Source organism: Coenobita brevimanus, chromosome 54 (genome assembly GCF_032717465.1).
Source record: "Coenobita brevimanus isolate Jiangsu-jjx chromosome 54, ASM3271746v2, whole genome shotgun sequence".
Classification (NCBI taxonomy): domain Eukaryota; kingdom Metazoa; phylum Arthropoda; class Malacostraca; order Decapoda; family Coenobitidae; genus Coenobita; species Coenobita brevimanus.
The window spans coordinates 38,503,302-38,523,746 of record NC_137007.1 but is presented as its reverse complement, the minus strand read 5'-3'; the positions used below and the strand labels follow the sequence as shown (position 1 = coordinate 38,523,746).

The 20,445-nt window shown below is 44.6% G+C and overlaps 1 protein-coding gene across 4 annotated transcripts in view; it reads right to left on the bottom strand.

Moving 5' to 3' along the window:
* LOC145401030 (uncharacterized) overlaps positions 1 to 20,445 on the bottom strand; it is a 512,459-nt gene that overhangs the window by 249,175 nt on the left and 242,839 nt on the right. For all 4 annotated transcript variants that reach the window (XM_080273401.1, XM_080273403.1, XM_080273405.1 and 1 more), the window contains exon 3: positions 18,707 to 18,895. In XM_080273401.1, the coding sequence (XP_080129527.1) occupies positions 18,707 to 18,895 (189 nt within the window). The remainder of the gene's footprint in view (positions 1 to 18,706; positions 18,896 to 20,445) is intronic.

Genomic DNA, 20,445 nt, shown 5'->3' with positions numbered 1-20,445 from the left:
CGTGAAAGAAAAAAATGCAATTATCCTGATTGTTCAATGGGTACTCAAGCGACGTACGTAAACCTATAATATAAACACATCAAGATACCAGTGTCCATATTTGGCAGTCATAAGCACTCAGCACAGCAGATATGGGACAGGCTGAATAGAGGTAAATCAAGTGACGGTAAACGAGTGTGGAAAAAGGTATGTGTGGGCAGATGACTAAGAGGACTAATTCGACAGGTGTGTAAGGCCATGTGTGTAGTGGTTCGTCTACGTCCAGCCAAAACCTAGAACCATCTCTCTCCATAAACTCCAGTACATAAAAGATCCTTCCGCCTTTTATATTAGCTTGTTTTTCTTCTCTTCTTGCCTTTTTGATGACTACCCCGACCCTGACCTTGGCTCTAAGTTTCAAGTTAGGACACAAAGAGAAAAAAAGGAAAACATCTAAATGCAATAGTTCTAGCAAGGACACCAAGGGACAAAGGGGAAACTATCTAAATGTAATAGTTCTAACCATTCAGGGCTGGAGACAAGAATGAGTAGAAGCAGACTGGGTAATTGTTCCAGTGTGCATAAAAAAGCTAAAAGATGAGCGAGAAAGCATGTCTACAAGGCCTGGACCCTTATTCTCGACACCTAAGGAAGTTCTCTAATATCTCCTCCTTGCCAATTTATTTTTGTGTGTGACACATTGATAGTGTTTTATGTGGTATGCTTGAAAACTGCTGTATGTTAATGTGAAAATTATATGAACGGCATACAAAAGAAAATTATTGAGTAGTACAGAAATAAATCGCTAAAGCGAAGATGTTTGAGGACTCTTAAGCTAACCACAATACGTCGCCTTATGTATAATACTGTGGTTTGCCGACGCCCCTCCAGAACCACTCCTCCTCCTCCATGAACACTGGTACAAAAAAGGTCCCTCCGCCCTTCCTCTTCTTTACCTTTTCCTTCTGCCTCTGGGATGTCTGCCCTGGCTTTGACCTTGGCCCTATGGCAGCGAAATTTTATATGACGACGACTTTCGATTTTGTTGGTTTCGAGGACAAAATAACCTTAATTATAAAATTCTCTTCTTTGTTTTATTGCTTGACGCCATATCCTGTTGAGTGACACTGACAAGAAGAGAGAACAACAGAACTTATTTTATGCTGAGGACAAATTGTAGCACCCTTAGCCATGAAAAAGTTCGAGTTCTCTGTGAAAAAATATATATATATATATATATATATATATATATATATATATATATATATATATATGCAGACAAGAGGAAGACAGTAGGTAAGAAGTGCTCTAATTATTATGCAATAAACTGTTGATACAACTCACCCATTCTATGTTCTTTTCTGTTCGTATCTAATTACAGAGAACGGCCACTTCAAATTTCATTACTACCTAAGAAGTTGAACTGCCATTTCCCTCAGTTTATATTACCAACTATCTGATGGAAAACACTCTATTTCTGAACAAATCCCTAAGTTATAAAGATGACCTCCTGTACAATCACTAACAAAGTAAGGTGCCATTCTCGTGCCACGACTATGGTAAATATTTTTCATTCCTCCCCGAACGTCTGAGTAAGATTCCATCCCGTACTTTTCTGCTGTACCCCATATTGAGCTGTCTCATGCATTAACTTTCTTGTATTACTGTACTTTATACCGTATCAGCAGCCATGGAAGTGTCGAGGAACATTTGCTCAGGACTACGCTGCAGGTAAAAACTGAATCCAACATCCGCCAGACTCAAAAGAAAGATAGGCCTACTCGGATAACATTTTCACAGGTCCTTCGGAAGTACCCCGACAAGGACTGACGTTAGCGACAGAGGCGAAAAAAAAAAAAAATTGAGAGAGAGAGAGAGAGAGAGAGAGAGTAGGCGCGCAAAATTTTATTATACGTTCTTCTACAGATAAAAAGTTTATCCTAGCAATCAAAATCAGAAAAGAAGGTACGACAGCCAGAAATTCCATAGAGTACCCCCGTGAGGAGCTAAGTATGTATGCAACAGGAAAAAGAAACCAAGAGCAAATGAATAAAAGAAAGGAAAAGGGCACGCGGCGTTGTATTATAACTTACACCACAGAAAAGAAAAGAAAGTAAGACCTAACCAACATTCCAGAACCCCGCGGAAGTACCCTCGTGAGGAGTGACGTAATCGACAGGAAGAGCTAAGGGCCGCGGGGCAACACACCTTCAGACAGGCCCCGCAAGGTGAGTTGAGGTAAGGTCCCGCCCTTCCTCCTCTTCTTCTTCCGACGCGGCTCCGTCATAAGTCACCGAGGCAAGATTAGCATGCGTGGGAAGTGTGGTGTGTGTGGGGGGGAGGGGGAATGGGCTTTACCCTTTGACTCCGTTACAGGTATGTAAGTATCTGTTCTGGGTGAGGAAATTATTTATTGGTGATCCAGTTTACGACACTATCCACATATCAGTTTAAGAGTGTACACACACACACACACACACACACACACACACACACACACACACACACACACACACACACACACACACACACACACACACATTTCTACCGCTCGCATACTATTGTCTTATGTTTTATATATAAATAAATATAAAAATAAATATATATGCACACTAGGTCAATGTTAAGATAATATAAACAGCATACAAGAGATTATCCAGGTATAGGACTTAAAATGAACTGCTGTTGAAGTTAAGATAGGTCGCTAACTAAATTCCACACTCTAGCAGGATTAACAACAGACAGCATTATTCTCTCTCTCTCTCTCTCTCTCTCTCTCTCCAGGCACACGTCAGCCCACTCCCGTAACTCTGTCGGCGATTACACGGCCGCCCGAACTCGCCCCTGACCCCGCGCCGGCGTCCTCAGCCACACCCTGCGATACACCTAAGATTTCAAAGCCTTAGACTTGTGCAATGCTAGCTTTTGACACTGTAGTCTTGAGAATTCTTTTGGGTAACGAAAATCGTGTAGTACCACCGAGAATATAGTAATCACGTTCAACCACAGCAACTGACTGGCTTACACACAGTTTCTTGCCACTGAGGTGCGTGTGGAGTTTCTTAACAGAATATAATAATCTCTCATAAGCCAAAATATAATGCTTAGATGTCAGATGTTTAATTAGGGCGATGTATTCTAAAGTAGCTGAAACTGGAGAGAGAGAAACATCGAAGAAAAGTGGTACGCTGTTTGAGGGAGGACGATATCTTTTGGAGTGAGGAGAGATTTGCTGAGTGAGGGTTGAAATGCATGGAACTCTTTTTGTCAAGGCCACCCCTTACAACATGCACGTCAGCTAACAGAAAATTATAGGTTGGTAAATTAATAAACAGATAACTAGCACTTTCCCGATCTGATATGCCGCTGATATCTGGCACTGTACGTGACCTCCCATTACGCTTATCACTTTTGGCTCATATTTCACTTGATCGTGATACACACACACACACACACACACACACACACACACACACACACACACACACACACGTCAACCCTTCTTCAATAACAACGCTTCGGTTTCATACTTGCTGTCACCAAACAATTCAATTCAACTTTAGGAAGAAAAGCTGAGACTGAACATGCCCGTCACCTCCTTAAAATGACTACTGAGTTTCTAATTCTTTCATGCTACAGTTGTAAGATTCTGTTTAGCTTAGGAGGAACTGTTTCTCTGTAGTAGTAGTAGTAGTAGTAGTAGTAGTAGTTGTTGTAGTAGTCGCATTCCAGGCTCATCTGATCGTGAACCCAGTGGACTGCAGGCTTAGATTCCCATTCTACTGCAGTTTACCATCCACTTTTTTCCTCTTTTCCTATAGTTCACCATCCACGTTTCGGGGAACAGGGAAGTAAATGAGAGAGGTTTGCATTACCAGGTAGTTGAGCCCCTCGTTATGTTAGTGCCACCACATGAAGGCCTCCCTCCCCAACACCCTGCCTCTAGGTGAAAAGATCATATGGAGAAAAAGAGTGGGAGAAACGAAGAGTATGTGAGTGACACTTGTATACGGTGAATACATTGACTCAAGGACATACTCACAACTCTGGGCGCTTCTTAAACCTGTTCTGTGTGTGTGTGTGTGTGTGTGTGTGTGTGTGTGTGTGTGTGTGTGTGTGTGTGTGTGTGAGAGAGAGAGAGAGAGAGAGAGAGAGAGAGAGAGAGAGAGAGAGAGAGAGAGAGAGACGTACAGAAGTGAAACGAAAACGGACATACACAGAAATGAGAGACACAGAGATCGACAGACTGATAGAAATGGAACACATAAGGAGCCTTGAGGGCATGAGAGAGACGGTAAGACAGAGAGAAATGGAAAATAAATAAGAGAAAGACAAAGACGTAAAAGATGCAGTGACAATAGAAAAAGAGGAAGGAGGGGAGGGAGTAAATATCCCTCTAGGTAGGTGGATGCTGTTTTTTTTTTTTTCTTGTATTGCCTAAGGTGAACCCAAGCCTCACCCTCCGTACCCAGCCACTCTTTGCTCACCTACCCATTTTTCACACCCTCCCCTCCTCCTCATCCCTTATCCTCTCATCCCTCGTCCCAACCCTCTCCTTCTTCTTCCTGTCCTGTCACCCCCGCCCTCACCCTATTCATTTACTTGTCTAACTTTTTCTTCTCCTTCCCTCATCCCCGATTACCTTCACCTCGTCGTTGTCCTTATCCCCTCCCTTCCTCCGTCTCTCTAATCCTCATCCTCATATCTTGCTTCCCCTTCCCTTTCACTCTAAGCCATTTCATTCACTTCTTTCTCTAAATATATGTTCTTATTCCCTCTTAGTCTTACACACTTTTCTTCGCCCTCTCTCCTCATTCCTCTCAGTTCTGCCCCCATTCCATTCACTTCTCTCCAAGTTTTTATTTTCCTTGCTTACCACCTCCTTCTGCACTTCCCTCTCGCTCTCCCATTCCCTTCTCCTTTCCTTCCTTCCCTTCTACCTGTTCCATTCTTCACCTTTATTCCAGTTCTTTTTCGTCTCTTGTTTTATTTCTTGTGTCTTCCCTTTCCCTCATCTGTCACTTTCTCTCCTCGCCCTTTCAAATTCCCCTTTGCACTCCATTACTTTCCCATTTTCACCTATCTCTTCTCCCCGTCTCTCCTTCCCACAGTGCCTAGATCATTAAAAAAAATATATGGCAAAAGAATTTCATTGTTATTTAGTAAGCGGGATCAGATGTCTTCAAAACTATCTCAGGCAAATACTGCTTATCTGAGATATTATCCTGCTAGACGCCATAATGATAACGATGATAATAATAATAATAATAATAATAATAATAATAACAATAATAATAACAATAATAATAATAATAACAATAACAATAATAATAACAATAATAGTAATAACATTGCTAATAATGATAACCAGTGATAACATTAATAACAGTGACTGAATCGTAATACCTCGGGGTGTAAGGCTGCCCCTTTGTGAGGTTCTTTTCTTCAAATATAGTGAGGATTTTGCCCCATGTTACAAACCCTCTATTTTCTCAGGGATTAGGTCTGGCCTTGTCTTGGTAATAGCTGGTATTTGTGGACGGACTCTACCATCCTGGGAGTCCAACCCGATACAGATCAGCCTCCATCTACAACATTAATTATTGTGCTGCCACAGCTTCTAACAGGGTAAAGCGTTCTTGTACATTTCTACTATTGCAATCATATAGGCAACAACCTGATTATGTCCGGAGGAAGGTGTCTCTTATGCACACCAACACAACAACAACGACAGTAATAACAGTACTACTAATAATGAGAACATCAGTTTTAGACTAAGTGATTCTTGAATCAAAATTGCGAATATTATCGACTTGGTGTACACAGGCCAGGGCATATACTGGACCAGGCCCGCGACCCTGCCTGGCCCCCCTGCTATAAAAGGTTGGTGACTCCCCCCGCTGAGTCAGCACGCCAGGCCAAACAGGGTGGAGCCAGTCTCTTATGGAAGCTTGCCTCTCTGCCCCTCTCCCTCTCTCGGTCTTCCTCTCGCCTAGTGTCCTCTTCTGTTTTCTCTCCTTTTTCTGCTCTCTCTCTCTCTCTCTCTTCAATTCCCCTTTCCTTTCCATCCTCTATTCTCAGCCAGTTTCTCCACCTCCCCTCATTCCTCTCTACCTTCCTTACCTCTCTCTCTACCTCCTGCCTCTCCCGGTCCCTCCCGTCTCTCCAGTATCCTTTCCCTCTCGTCCTCCCTCCACTGCAGCCTCCCTCACCTACTCCTTCTCTCACCTGTCAGCTAGTCCCTCCCTCCCTCCTCCCTCTTTCGCCAAACCGCCTCTCTCTCCCTCCCTCCCTCCTTCACTCTCAGCCCTCCCTCCCTCCCCCTCTAACCTGTCAGGTAGCCCCTCCTTCCCTCCCTCCTCTTGCCCTTCCTCCCTCAACCGTGTCCTCCGCCGCCGCCGCCCACTTACACCGGAAGTTGGCGGAGGAGAGAAGGAGGAGGGAAGGAGGAAAGAGGTGGAGGAGAGGAGGGACGGAGGGAAGGAGAGTGCCCAGGGTCTCCTCTAAGGGCTCAGATTGCAGGTGTGCTTGAAAGTGTGGTAGTGTGTGGGTGATGCATGAGCGTGTGTATTTGCGTGTGTTCGTGTGTGGATAATTGTAATCACTCATGCGTGCGAATTTTGGCAACTGTAAGCTAAAACTTACCCGTTTCAAAGAAGGCCTACCAGAGAACCCAAATCAAGACACGGTAGTTTCAGTTGGAAGGGATTGAGTCCAATAGGCTTAAAGACTGAAGGTGGCAGATCAAAGGAAAGTGTGAGTGAGGCCAGAAACTGTGCTAGTGTTGCCGCTAATGACTGCGGTATACCTCACCAAGGGATATGTATCTCACAGACGCAAGGTGACATTTCGTACATCAGTCACACATACATAAACTAGGATTACACCAACATACTTGCCATCAATCTGAATAGTACGGTACATTCTGCCAATAATAATAATAAAGTACCTCGTTTACGCAAGATACCTATATAAGGAAATTCGCCGATCAATATCAACCAAGAAAATGTAGTTAATATATAGTGCACATCAAAGCCTACTGTATGGAATATCAAGTCACATAACACATCATTATCGCAAGTCTGCGGTATTAATAAGATACATACTATAAAAGTACTCCCAAAGATCCACATTATTCGTACATATATAAAAGAGAAAGTCTGTTTGTCTGTCCCCTATGGAAATCGGAGGGAAACGTCGGATTTAGATGTGTACCCTACAGCTGCGAAAACAGCGCCTTTGATGGTCACGATTAGAGGTAATTAGAAATAATCAAGTGGTCATGGTGGAAACATGGTAGCCAACTGTCGTCGGGTTTTTCTCGTCTACAAACACTTAATCATTATTTGATACAACTGGTCGGATGGGTGGACGGATTGGTGGAATGTGCAGAGAGGGTGAGGTGGGTGGGCAGGGTTGGTGGGTGGATGGGTACTGGGAAAATAGGTCCATGGTAGTAATAGGTCCATGGGAAATATAGTCCTGGGGAAATGGGTCCAAGGAGGAACAATTGTTCAGTGTGTAAATGGGATCCAAGGGTCTTCTCTCACAGGAGGAGTGGCCATCCGGGATCCCAGGCAATGCCGGTATGCACCATCATAGGGTTTTACCAGGGCAACGCCGGATATCCCTGTTAGTGATATAGATAGATAGATAGATTGATAGACAGATACACAGCGCAATATTATCATCACCACATTCTCGAAAGCTTGAGAATATAACGTAGAAAAAGTTATAAAACGCAACGTAATGTAATGTAATGTACAGACAAGCAATGGAATGTACTAGGTCATGCCAGGGCGTAAAAACTACTTATTGGCCTTGAGAACTACGACCACCTCTACCAATCCTATTCCACCCCACCCCACCCCGTCCCACACAACCCCACTCCACTCTAGCACAGCCGTGGATTTAAACCTACCTCACCCAACCCCATCCATCTCAACCCCACACCACCCCATCTCACCCTATATCACTCCATTCCACACCATCCAACTCCAAGCCGTCACACCCCACCCCGACCACCCTACTTCACCCAACCTCACTCGACCGCATGCTCGTCCCACCCCATGCCACCCCACCCCACCCGACTCCTCTCCACCTTGCCCCGCCCCTGGCCAGAGCTGGTCGCCGGAAGAGAGAGCGAGAGGGGTGGGAGGGATAAGATCTACACCACAGGGGGGAGGGGGATGGAAGGGAGAGAGGGAGGAGGCGGCTGACCACTGGCGACCCTAGCAATCTTGGGTCGTAGGTCACCGCCTCCCGCCCCTCCCGCCCATCCCCAGCCACCCACGGACCACCCCTCCTTCCTACCCTCTATCTTCAGGTTTCTCACTCTCTTACATTCACTTTTACACTCTCTTACCTTATGAGACTCTCTCGCTTTCCTACACCTCCTTGCTTTCTTACACCCTGACTCTCTTACTTTCTTCAGTTTTCTCACTTTCTTTCTTTCTTGTACTCTTTTACACTCACTTACTCTTAAATTTTATTACGGTACATTCTTTAAATTTCTAACTCCTTTACACTCTCTCTCTCTCTCTCTCTCTCTCTCTCTCTCTCTCTCTCTCTCTCTCTCTCTCTCTCTCTCGCTCTCGCTCTGTATCTATGTCTGTCTATCTATCTACCTCATCTGCTTCTCCAACTTATCCACCTTTCCCTACTTATTCCTATTTATCAATCAGTAGAGTTAGGGACCTGAATGTAACATCAACCGTTGGGGGTCGTGTTCTAGAGGAAAACTGAGACTTAGAATAACCTGATCTGCTTTAATGACCCTCGTGCTGTCGATAGGAAAAAAAAATACCCTCGTTCTTCCTAGCTCCCTTTGTCCCTACCGTCCGCTCTTTTACTCCCTTCCATCCTCTTTCTCCCATTCGCATCCCCCCACCTCAAACACACAAATGTAGGCTTTTATTTTTATTTTTACGATTACTCTCCCTTCCTCTATCCACCCATACCATCTCCCCCCTTCTCTCACTCTCTCTCCCTCTCTCACACACACACACGCACACACACACACACACATTTCCTATCCCTACCATCTGCCTCTCTCTCTCTCTCTCTCTCTCTCTCTCTCTCTCTCTCTCTCTTTTCGTTCCCTCCCACCAGTCCGGCTTTCCCACCCACCTACACACACACTCACTCTATCTCCCTCCCTCCCACCCTCCCTTCCCCCCTCCCTCTCTACCTTCCTCCAAACCTCTCATTGTACCCTCAGACCCTCTGCTTGTCCGCATCGTTTGTCCAAGTTTCTTCCTTTCTCGTCTACTTACCCACCCTTTCACTTCCTCCCTCAAATCCCCTCCCATTACCAATCCCTTCCCTTTCACCCTCTCCCTCCACCCACCCATCCCTCCTTCACACGCCCTCTTCTTCCATCTAGTTTTTCTCTCTGTTCAGTGTTATTCCTTCTCCTCTCCTCCTACTCCCTCCAACTCTCTCTCTCCCCTCTCATCCAAAAGTCCCACCCCCTCCCACCCTTCCTGTCATGCCTTAAGCTTCCTCTTGGCCATATACTCAATTATCTCCCTCCCTTCCTCCCTTATTCGCCTCTGTCCTGCCATCCTCTCCCTCGTCTCTCCCCCCTCTTCTTCATCTCCCTCTCCCCCTCTCTCTTCCCACACTGTCCAGTCTTCTCTCTCTCTGTCTCTCTCTCTCTCTCTCTTGCGTTGCTTGATACGGTAGGGAACGGTTTGCTCTCGCTTTCTGGATCATTTTACACTTCCGTGGGTTCCGATTATGGTCATGTGTGTGTGTGTGTGTGTGTGTGTGTGTGTGTGTGTGTGTGTGTGTGTGTGTGTGTGTGTGTGTGTGTGTGTGTGTGTATTTACCTGTGCGTATGTGTGTGAGTGCGTGTGTGCTTACTTGTGTTTGTGTGCGCTTTTAAACTTTATCGAGTAAACGTATGCACAGTCTCGTGTGAGTTTGCAAGCTTAATGCAAAACAAACAACTCATACGAGATTTGGTAGAACCTGTATTCAACCTCTGGCCACGACACACAGCCTTTGTATTTTATCCCCACTAACGTTAAGCGATTTTGTGGGCCTCAAAGAAATCCACATTAAAAAAAGGGAAAGGAAAACTAACTTAAAACTATCTTGAAACTTTTGGCGGCGAATTACGAGCAGTGTGTCATTTTACAGCCATCCGCACGCGATATTTTTCTCAGCTCTAGAACACACGCAGCATGCAAAGGGTTAACCTGAACAAAAATGGTGGTTCAAGGTCTAGGTAATCAAATTTTTTAAGCAAGGAAAGAGTAAAAACATTATTCTTTACCTTCCGGATGTCCGGGATGCTGATTCACAAACAAATTTACGATCAGTTCGGTGTCGTAACTATCTTTCCCCCCAATAAGGACAAGGACAGGATTGTGTGGAAATTTCCCATGTTTGTTTTTGTTCCTTCCAGACAAATCTTGAGTGTGAGGAAAATTATCTCTAGGTTTTATTCGAAGCTTTTTGCGACACACACAACTGACTGTTCACAGGGGGATTTTGTGAAGATGCAAGAAATTTAAGCACTCATACGGAAACTTATGCCAATTTATTTGCGTCAGTAATTATCCTTGCTGAATACTTATACCAAATGACACAGGTTAGGGTTAGGGTAGGATGGATTGGGAGGGTTTGAATTAGTATTAAGGTGGATCAGGTAGAGTAGTTAGTCAGGTTAGATTTATGTTTGGTTACGTTTGAGCGGGATGAATTAGGTTAGGTTAGGTTAGGGTAGGGTAGGGTAGGGTAGGGTAGGGTAGGGTAGGTTAGGTCAGGTGAGCATTTGATCAGTTAGTTGAGGCAGGGCTGGGTCAGATTAGGTTAGTTATTTTTCTTAAAGCTGGACTAGATGATTTTCCCACGCTTCAGAAGACATTACTACTACATTATCGCACTGTACACGCTGAAGTCTTAATCACGGCGACAAGCACGTCACCTTGTCCTGGCATCAACACACAATCATTTGTCTAAGGGCCACTCCCAAACATGCTGCCTGCTACCTCCTACTTATTTTAAAGTTTGTCTGCCATCATCCTCGCTAATAAAATTCCGGTTTTGCCTTTTCTGAAGCAATGTTCCTTCTTTTTCTAGATCAACTACATTACTGAGGAAGCACGTAGTATTTTTCTATAGCATCTCTTCCATATAGCTTAATCCTTCGGACTAAGGCCATTCATTTGCCCATGCTTCCATATGCATCAGTCTGGAGGCATTCCTGACATTGGCTATATTCCCGTCTTCCATTATAGATATGACCTTTCCTCAGTAGCATCAATAACCAATTACTGGTAGAGAAGAAGATAATACGCGTTCCACTTTCAATCTTATTTCCATTACATACGAAGCAATGAGTTAAAAAAAAAAGCCAAGGTCACAGTGAGAAACGAAATGCCCCAAAAGCGAATCAATAAATCGAGGTATTATTTGCTGTGCGTTTATTCCGACCCACACGATCTAACATCCTGCGTCAAACTATACCCGATTCCGATATCTCAGCGAACAAGCCCTAATGCCATGATTCTGCTGCATCCGGGTTAAAGACTTTTTCAGGTACTAATAATCCGAAATTCTTTTGCTGGATAGATAACAGCGAGAATTTACCTCGGTACAATTAACAACATTCCAAGTGAGGCTAATCAGGCATGACAGTGGAAACACGTCACTCGAAATGTCCACCACCACGATAATGACATTTCTTGCCGGTTTCTCGCAGATGGCCACAGCATGAAAAAGGGATACGTGGAATGTCTGGCCTACAGTGGATTTGTAGCCTCAGCTCCTTCATTAACTCTCTCAGGATCCTGTAATTCGCACTCTCGGATGAATAAAATCGTCTGGCGTTCGCTACAACAGAATACAAGAGCAAACGCGACCATATGAGAGTTGAGATGAGTTACTATTTATTTTAACCTTTTCGGCCTCAGTACGTCCATCGGAAATTGAACTCAGTCACCTGGTACTGGCGTGAGGATGGGGTGGGGAGGGGGACGTCCTTTGATAGTTACAATGACTTATTTCTTAGATTTAGACTTCGTTTTTCTTAGGCAGAATGAAACCGTTTGGTGCTGGAAAGGAGGAAATGAGAAAGACATACTTGGGATGACACAGATAATTACCCCCAGACGATTCTCTTTAGCCAGAGAAAAATTGCTCTGACTCGAAGTGTTCAGTTGCCAAAATAAAGTCGGTGTTTGGGATGTAGATGAAAATGCATGTGTAGTGAGAGTGTAAGGGCGGGTATCCAGTATATGTAGGTGAAGGTTAAAGTGTACCAGCAAGTGTGATAATTGTAGAACAGGGAAGGTTAATGTATAGTTATGGTCAACAGTTGTTTTCTTCTGCAAAAACCTTGATACTCAGCTAAATTAACCAGTAGTATTCAAGCGGGTCGGAAGGCTTTTAATCTCGCTTCAATTATACAGAGGCCGAGACATGGCAAGGGTTGCGTGGAAAATGTGGTGACAGGTGTAGAAGGTGTAAATGAGTGTGTAGGGGTAATAACAAGTCTGGATGGTGTAGGCGTGGATATAACAGGTGTGGAAATAGCGTAGATGTGGCTGTAGTAGTAGGTCAGCAGGTGTACTAGGAGGTGTAGGTATAGGAGTCGGCAGTTGTATGCATATGTGTGGGTGTAGTTGCAGGTGTGGAATATTAAGGGCCAAGTGAAGTAAATGTAGTTGCGGATGTAGTTGTAATAGTAATATGTGTAGTATCAGGTGTGGAAAATATAGGCGTATGTTTGAGTGTAACAGCAGGTGTGGATGGTGTTGATGTATGTGAGTGTAGCAGCAGGTGTGGAAGGTGTAGGTATATGCGTGGGTGTAGATGCAGGTGGTGAGGTAGCCTGGCGGAGTGAGGCGCCACCACCTAACCTTACAAGGCAGTGGTGTGTCCTTGACCTCACACACACACACACACACACACACACACACACACACACACACACACACACACACATATACACACACACACAACTGGGAGGTTGTTTATGTGTTGAGGCTCATAGCCTCCCCTCCCAGCCCCTCCCTCCCCCCCTCTCTCTCTCTCTCTCTCTCTCTCTCTCTCACTTAGGAATGAGTAATGAGTCCTAGTGGTAAAGGCACTGATGGAGATACATCAAGATGTCCGCAGTTCGGAAATCACCAACCAAAGCTTAATAAAATCGCCTGACGGTAATAAGAATAGAAAATAAAAGCACATCATCCTAGTAAAGCTCAAGTCATGGAGGGACACTTTCTAATCTCTTTCGACAAGAAAAGTGACAGAAAGAAAAGTGACATCATCAGAGAAAATGTGACACTCTTGGGTGAGAAAAGATGCCTTTAGAGGAAAAAAAGAGCACCCTTAGAGAAAAGAAGTGACACCCTAGAGAAGAAGTGACACTTTTAGAGAAAACTGATGACCTTCGTAAGAAGCAATTCCCTTACAAGAGAAATGATGGCCTGTGAGACGATGCAATGGCCTTACAGAAGAAATGACGCCCTTAGAAAAATGATAACCGTTTAGAGGAGGCATCATTAGAGAAAAAGTGATGTGACACTCTTATAGAACTGATACCTTTAGGGAAGAAATGACACCTCAGTGAAGAATTGAAGCCTTAAGGAGAGACAATTTTAGAGATTTCACATCCTTGACGAAAAAGCGAAGAGACGCTCGTACAGAATTAACACCCTTACACGAAGAGTGCAGACTCTGACGTATAGGACTGAATGCTCTTTTTTATTTGGAGTCTTTACCGTTCAGTGCAAGCTTCAACATTCTGGATAACGCTGAGACATCAAAAGTTTGGTATAGTTTACGCTGAAGTAGTAAAACAAACGTTTTCTTCTAAGCACGGCTGCAATTCGTTTTCTTTTAACTCAACCGCCAACTACAGTAAACATAGTGTGGCCTCCTCATCTCTGGGTACAGTCGATAATATAATAATAATAATAATAAAAATAATAATAATAATATTAATATTGCACAGGCTGGGTCCAATACTATTCTTAAGGATCAATACAGCCTGCAAAGTTCCGAGGGGATTATGTTTATATATATATATATATAAGAAAGGTAGGTGAGAAGATCGCCATTGGAGCGTCCCTGGCGGAACCCATACTGACGATCAAAAAGAAGGCTGCTATAGGAAAGGAGCATCAAAAAAAACTTGTTCAGAGGAGACTCAAAAACTTTTGAAACACAGGGTGTTAAAGTAGCTGGGTGATAGTTAAAAGGATGGGAATGATCATCTTTCTTTGGGACAGGCTGAATGATAGCAAACTTCAAGAAGGAAAGGTGCAAGTTGACAGACAAAGGTGAAAGAGTTTACCTGGGCAGGGTGTAAGCACAGAGGCATAGTTCATGAGGACAACAGGAGGGACTCCATCTGGGCCATATGCCTTGTTAGTATTGAGGCCAGATATTGCAGAAAATACGTCAACTGAGGAAATTTTAATGTCAGTCATGAAGACGTCAAAGAGGGGAAGTGATCAAGGAACAGCACCGGAATCGTTTAAGGTGGAATTGGAGAAGAAAGTCTGAGCGAAGAGTTCTGCTTTATCAGTAGAAGAAATGCTATCTTACGCTGCCTTGTATTGGATCATTGCTCTTATGTCACCGATAGCTACTGTATCTCACTTTGCATGCATTTTTTGTTGCCATATTCTGCTCACTCCCGCCTGCCACTCAGCAACACGTTCCGCAGAGAGGTGGGGCTTGTAATGAGGTTTTAATAGTGAATTACAAATAATCAATCAATCAATCAACCAATCAGTCAATTTATCTATCTATCTATCTGCGTGTCGCCAGACGACTTAACCCCGTATGAGGTGATATCAGACGAATCTCATAATGTTACCTCTGGTATCTACCTGCCTTCTTACCAAATCGCCTCCCCCTCTCTCAAAGGCAGGATGCTGAGGGCTCACATCATTCACTTACTCGGTAGGCCTACTGGGCCACACTGCACTGAATGACAAGCCAGATGGTTTCCTGTAGCAGTAGTGGTAGTAGCAGTAGTAGTAGCTGAAACCCCATGATCATCTGAATGTAAACTCAGTGGACTACAGACCGGTTACCTTTCTCCTGCGGCCCACCATCCTCCTTTTAGAGGATAAAGAGAGAACTAAAGAACTTTTGTATGACCAAGCAGAGAAGTTACCCGGCCATATCGATGCCTGCATATAACGCCGTCCCTCTCAAGCACCATGGTTTCCTGCAAACCAGGAAAACATTTACTACGCTGGGTGGTAACCATATAACCAAACCCACATGTTCCCTGCGTGTCAGATAAGTGAAGAAGTGACTTGGCGGAGAGTGTGTCCCACCTTGTACCATTAAAAAAAAATAAATAAAAGATCAAGAACAAGATTTTTCTTATAACCATTAACCACCACATTCAAGGAAAATGGCGAATTGTTCCTCCATCGAGGCTGCCATGTTCCGAAGATTTTAACACAACAGAACTTTCAATACTCATTTTACTGTAAAGCTGCCTAAAACTGCTGTCAATGTACCTTTTTATTGCTGAGCTGTGGCAATAAATCAATACCACAAAATCATGCTAGTCACGAAGAAGTGCTATGTAGGCCTCAAGGGTGTAGAGCCATAGTATTGTCTTTTTATGGCACTGAGCTACGTGAAATAAGATGCAAAAGGACAAAACCTGGGCAAAGGTAGGAGTAAAAGGAGCATAATCCTGTATATCCGTAGGTGAGTTCGGCACAAAATTACTGTACATTAAATCCTTCTACCATCAGACGATTTTAATATGCTCAGAAGAAGTATGGAAGAGGAAGGGTTAGAGACGGAGTTCACTAGCTTCTTCACTGTTTACGGCGCTCTGCCAAACTGAATAAATCGCCTGATGACAACAACAATTTGATGGGAATTATATCCTCCGGCTGAATGGGTTAAACTCTTCACTTGTTTTCACCTGACGAAACTGAGTCACTGTCATTACTTGAATACCGAGTCGTGGTTGTGTCTACATGCCAGTAGCTTTCTATCTTATATTTACTCTTTGATTGCCATTACTTACTGTGCATTCTATTGTGGATAAAGGCAGACAATTTTAGAATGATAAGGGGAATCCCAGGGGACAAGGGCATGTCTTGATTCATATTTTCATCAAGTTACATAATATATGAACTCACTTTGCCACTTACCTGATACGCAGGGAACACACCGGTTTGGTTATATGGTTACTATTCGGCGTAGTGAATATTTTCTTGGTTTACAGGCTCGTAGGTTCAATCGTACAAAAATGACAATGATTAGATGGATGTGTAGTGCGTTCCCGAAAGTGAAACCTGGGGGTAGGGGTGTGTGGAGGACAAGGACTGCGACCGATAAAGAGCTGAGAGGACGGATGGGACTGTCCAGGTCTCACTTCCATACAGCATTATGCATGCCGCATACAAAGATCACCTTGGCACGGTGGTAGAGTTCTCTCAATGGCAAGAGAGGCAACTGATCCCTGAACTTCCTACAACTACTTCTTACCCTAGCTTCCAGCCCCACCTCCAGCAAATAACATGTCCCCCAAATAACAAAACTCATTCACACACTTAAGAGAATCTTACTGGTCAGTGTCTTGAGTGTGAGGCCTCGGGGGGGCTAGGATTACAATTGAAGAGTTGAGAGGAAGGGTGAGACTGGAGTGTATTGATGTGATGAGGAGCGGTAGATTGAGATGGTTTGGGCATGTTGAGAAGATGAAGGACGACAATTGTGTGCGGAAAGTGAGAAGTGTGAATGTCGGGGACAGGGCTCCGAGAGGCAGACCGAAAAAGACCTAGGACGAGGTCATACGGTATGACCTCAGGGATAAAGGAGTGAATAAAGGGGCTGCCAGAGATAAAGCAGAGTGGACTGCCGCCATTTGGTGACCAAGGCCGACGCATGCAACATGCAAGCATATTGGACCCTTTATAAGCGATACGAAACGAACACTCACTTTATATACAGTAAACCCGACTGTGCCTCCAAGGGTAGACCCACCAGTGACCTATCAGATGGGGGATGGGAGGAGGAGGAAGGACGCCACCTCCTATTAGGCTAAAACGACAGACAAGCGCAGTTAATCCAAGGATAAGGACAAGACAGAAGCGTCTGTGATGGAAGACGGGAGGCTGAAGCCGGCATTCGGGTCGTAAGGTTGTATTTCATCGCCGTCTATTGGCACCACAAAAGCCTCGGGGGGTTTGACAGGGGTGGGAGGGGTTTCATGGTGCGAAGGAGGCGCAGGTGTGGGCTTGTGGCCGCAGCACCACAGAATTAGTGCCAAAGCAACAGCCAGAGCAGCAAGGAAAGCTAGAAGAATGCAAGGTAGTGCCCACCAGCGCTCAAATGCTTTCAGCTGCTCGAGCTCCTCCTGCATCTTTGCTACCGCCTGGTACCGCCAAAATAGGCCCAGCACTGGCACTTGGCGCGTCCAGGCGAGCTGGGACATGAGCTGGGAGGGTGATGGGGCAAAGGTACTCCCCACCACGGGCAGAGACTGGAGCAGGGTGCGGATGAATATGAGGTGCCGGCGCTGGTGGAGTTCATCCTGGAGGTCAGCGTAGAGTCCCGAGAGGTGGTACTCCGCCAGCCCAAACACCACGAACATCGTCAACACCAGCAACAACACCGTGACCCACACCGCCCTCCACCCCATCCCACCCAACTTGCCCGCATCACTCGCCTCGGGGGTGCTCTCCTGCAGGCTGCCCCCCCACCAGCCCCCTGCCCACCAACCCCCCTTTCCAGACGTACTCTCAGTCTCATCCTTCACCTTGCGCCACCACACATTGGGTCCTTGGCTTTTCTTACACGTTGTCTTTCCCCACAGTCGTCCGAGAATCCGCGACATCATTTTTTACGTATTTTTTTCTCTTTCAATACTTTAGTAAAAAATACTAAACACTTGAAGTTAAAAGAAAGTATATAATTTAAAGTTATTGAGTAAATTGAGTTGCAGTGTTCAACCTCTCTGTCCACGGCCTGTGTTTTCGACAATTAAAGTGGCTTATATCTTTTTTAACAATACATTCTTCATATTACAACCATATATTTCCTTGTGTGTCGTTCATATCATTCATACACTGACATGACTGGCACAGAAGACACACTAGAAATAATCAATCACAAATAAAGAAAAAAGTGGGAAGGATGTGGTGTTATGCCTTTATTACTTTGGTTTCGCCCAGATTTTCATCCAGCCAGCCTAATTCACGTAGCTGGGTGGCAGATGAGGTGAATGCCGCGGCTCTACATCTTTTCCCTAACACTTCTCCGTGACTAGCACTACATTCCAGTACCAATCTATAGCTGCGACTCTGCATTCAAGATGACAAAAATTACTGCAAAACAGACAGTATAATAAAGAAAAGCCACAGAATTCACTATATATGAAATTATTAACAGACAAAAAAGACCGAAAATACCGAATTGGCTGCTGCGACAAAGTCAACTCGTTGGAAACTCAAAGTATCCCAACGTTCAGCAAGACCTAACGATACAGAAGTGGAAATGAAAAGTCAGCCATCATAATCATCATCATGATCATTATTCAGACCAGTTTTCTTCTTTAATACTGGGATGGGGTAGGATTACAGAGAAAGAAAAAATTAACAGAATGAGAATTAACACAAGTCTGTCCAAATTAATGGGCCACACTCTCAACCACACACGAGTCAAGTCTCCAGAATCTTGGCTCGAAGCGATTAAACGTACCAGTGCCGAGATGAATAACTGCACATACCTGTCTGAAGCACCTCATATTCCTGGAGCAAAGTCTTGCAAGGCGCGTCTGTGAGGTGCAGAGGGCGGCGGAGAGTCTCTGCTGCTGGAGGGGGTCCGTCACCACCTCCAGTTGCTGCGAGAGGCTGTCGAAGGTCTGCTGCTCCACGGCCATGGCGTCCTGCAGCGTCTGAACCAGCTCCACCAGACCCTGACGAAGAAGATAAAGTAATTCTAACACACAGTTTACTGAACCTCTCCACCAGCCCTTGATGAGTAGGTAAAAAGGTAGTTACAGCATACACTTTACCAAGGAGATCCCATCAAGCCCTGGAGGGGAATATAATAGGAATTGAAATACATTATTTACATTACAGAAGAGATATAATCTGAGCCTTGTCCTAATTATATCTCTCCTCACCTCTCAATAACTCAAACACCCTCTCTCTCTGTGTCTCTTTCAAATGTCCTTTTCACTTGACTCAGCTGTCTCGTTCTCAGCCTCCCTCTCCCACATTCTCAATAGTTCTTCAAGATCCAGAGTGACAACCTAGGATGAAGCGTCTTGTCCCCCACTTTATTCTTCCATCTAGTTCTTAATCTCCCTCTCCTACACTCTCTGCAACTCTCCATAGCCGTGCGTAACCCAGCCTAGGATGGACAGTCATGTCCTCCTCCACTTTACCTTACTGTCTCATTCTCAGTCACCCTCTCCTGTCTCTATCTTCCTGCATGTCATTCTGTTTGTCTATCTGTCGCTGTTTGTCTCTCCTCCCGATGACCCTGCGTGACCTGACGATGGAAGATGCGCCAGGCAAGGCCCTGTCCAAACCACAAAGACGGCTTGGGGGGGTTGCCTAAGGGGTCAGGTTTCACGACAGACACGGGCACCACATTCCTCTTCCTACTCAACCACCACCTCACTCAGCCTCACTGTGGCTAATGTGGTTCATGGTGTCTCAGTTATGGAGGAAGATCTATCATGGAAGTCTAAAAAGATCTCGGGTAAATAAATCTTGAACGAAATTGTAAAATGCGTTCTATCAAAATGTCATCATAAATTAAAATGCAACCCACTTAGGATGTGTGTGTGTGTGTGTGTGTGTGTGTGTGTGTGTGTGTGTGTGTGTGTGTGTGTGTGTGTGTGTGTGTGTGTGTGTGTGTGTGTGTGTGTGTGTGTGTGTGTGTGTGTGTGTGTGTGTGTGTGTGTGTGTGTGTGTGTGTGTGTGTGTGTGTGTGTGTGTGTGTGTGTGTGTGTGTGTGTGTGTGTGTGTGTGTGTGTGTGTGTGTGTGTGTGTGTGTGTGTGTGTAAAAAATATGAACCACTGTAGACAAGAGGATAGACTTCTCCCAAAATTATGTAGGATTATTCCTTTGCTGAACCATTCCTAACAAATAAATAAATAAATAAATAAGCAAAATCATAAAGGTAAAGAAACACCCATTATGATATCCCATGAGCGTCACTGCAGTATTAGCTTTACCGATCAAACGAGATGCAGGGAAAACAATGGTTATATATTGATCAAGTAACATCTACACCTCTGGCAGTGACGTCCACCATGATTCTCCTTTCACTGTACAGAGTTCTTCCAGCAGGCCTCTGTTTAGCAGTAATGTGTTACAATTCATCCTCATTCTCATCCTCTTCATCATCCTCATCCTTATCATCATCATCGTCATCATCATCCTCACCATATCCTCATCCTCATCATCATCGTGTCTCCCACTAGCATTTCTTCACTAAGATGTCGCTTATTG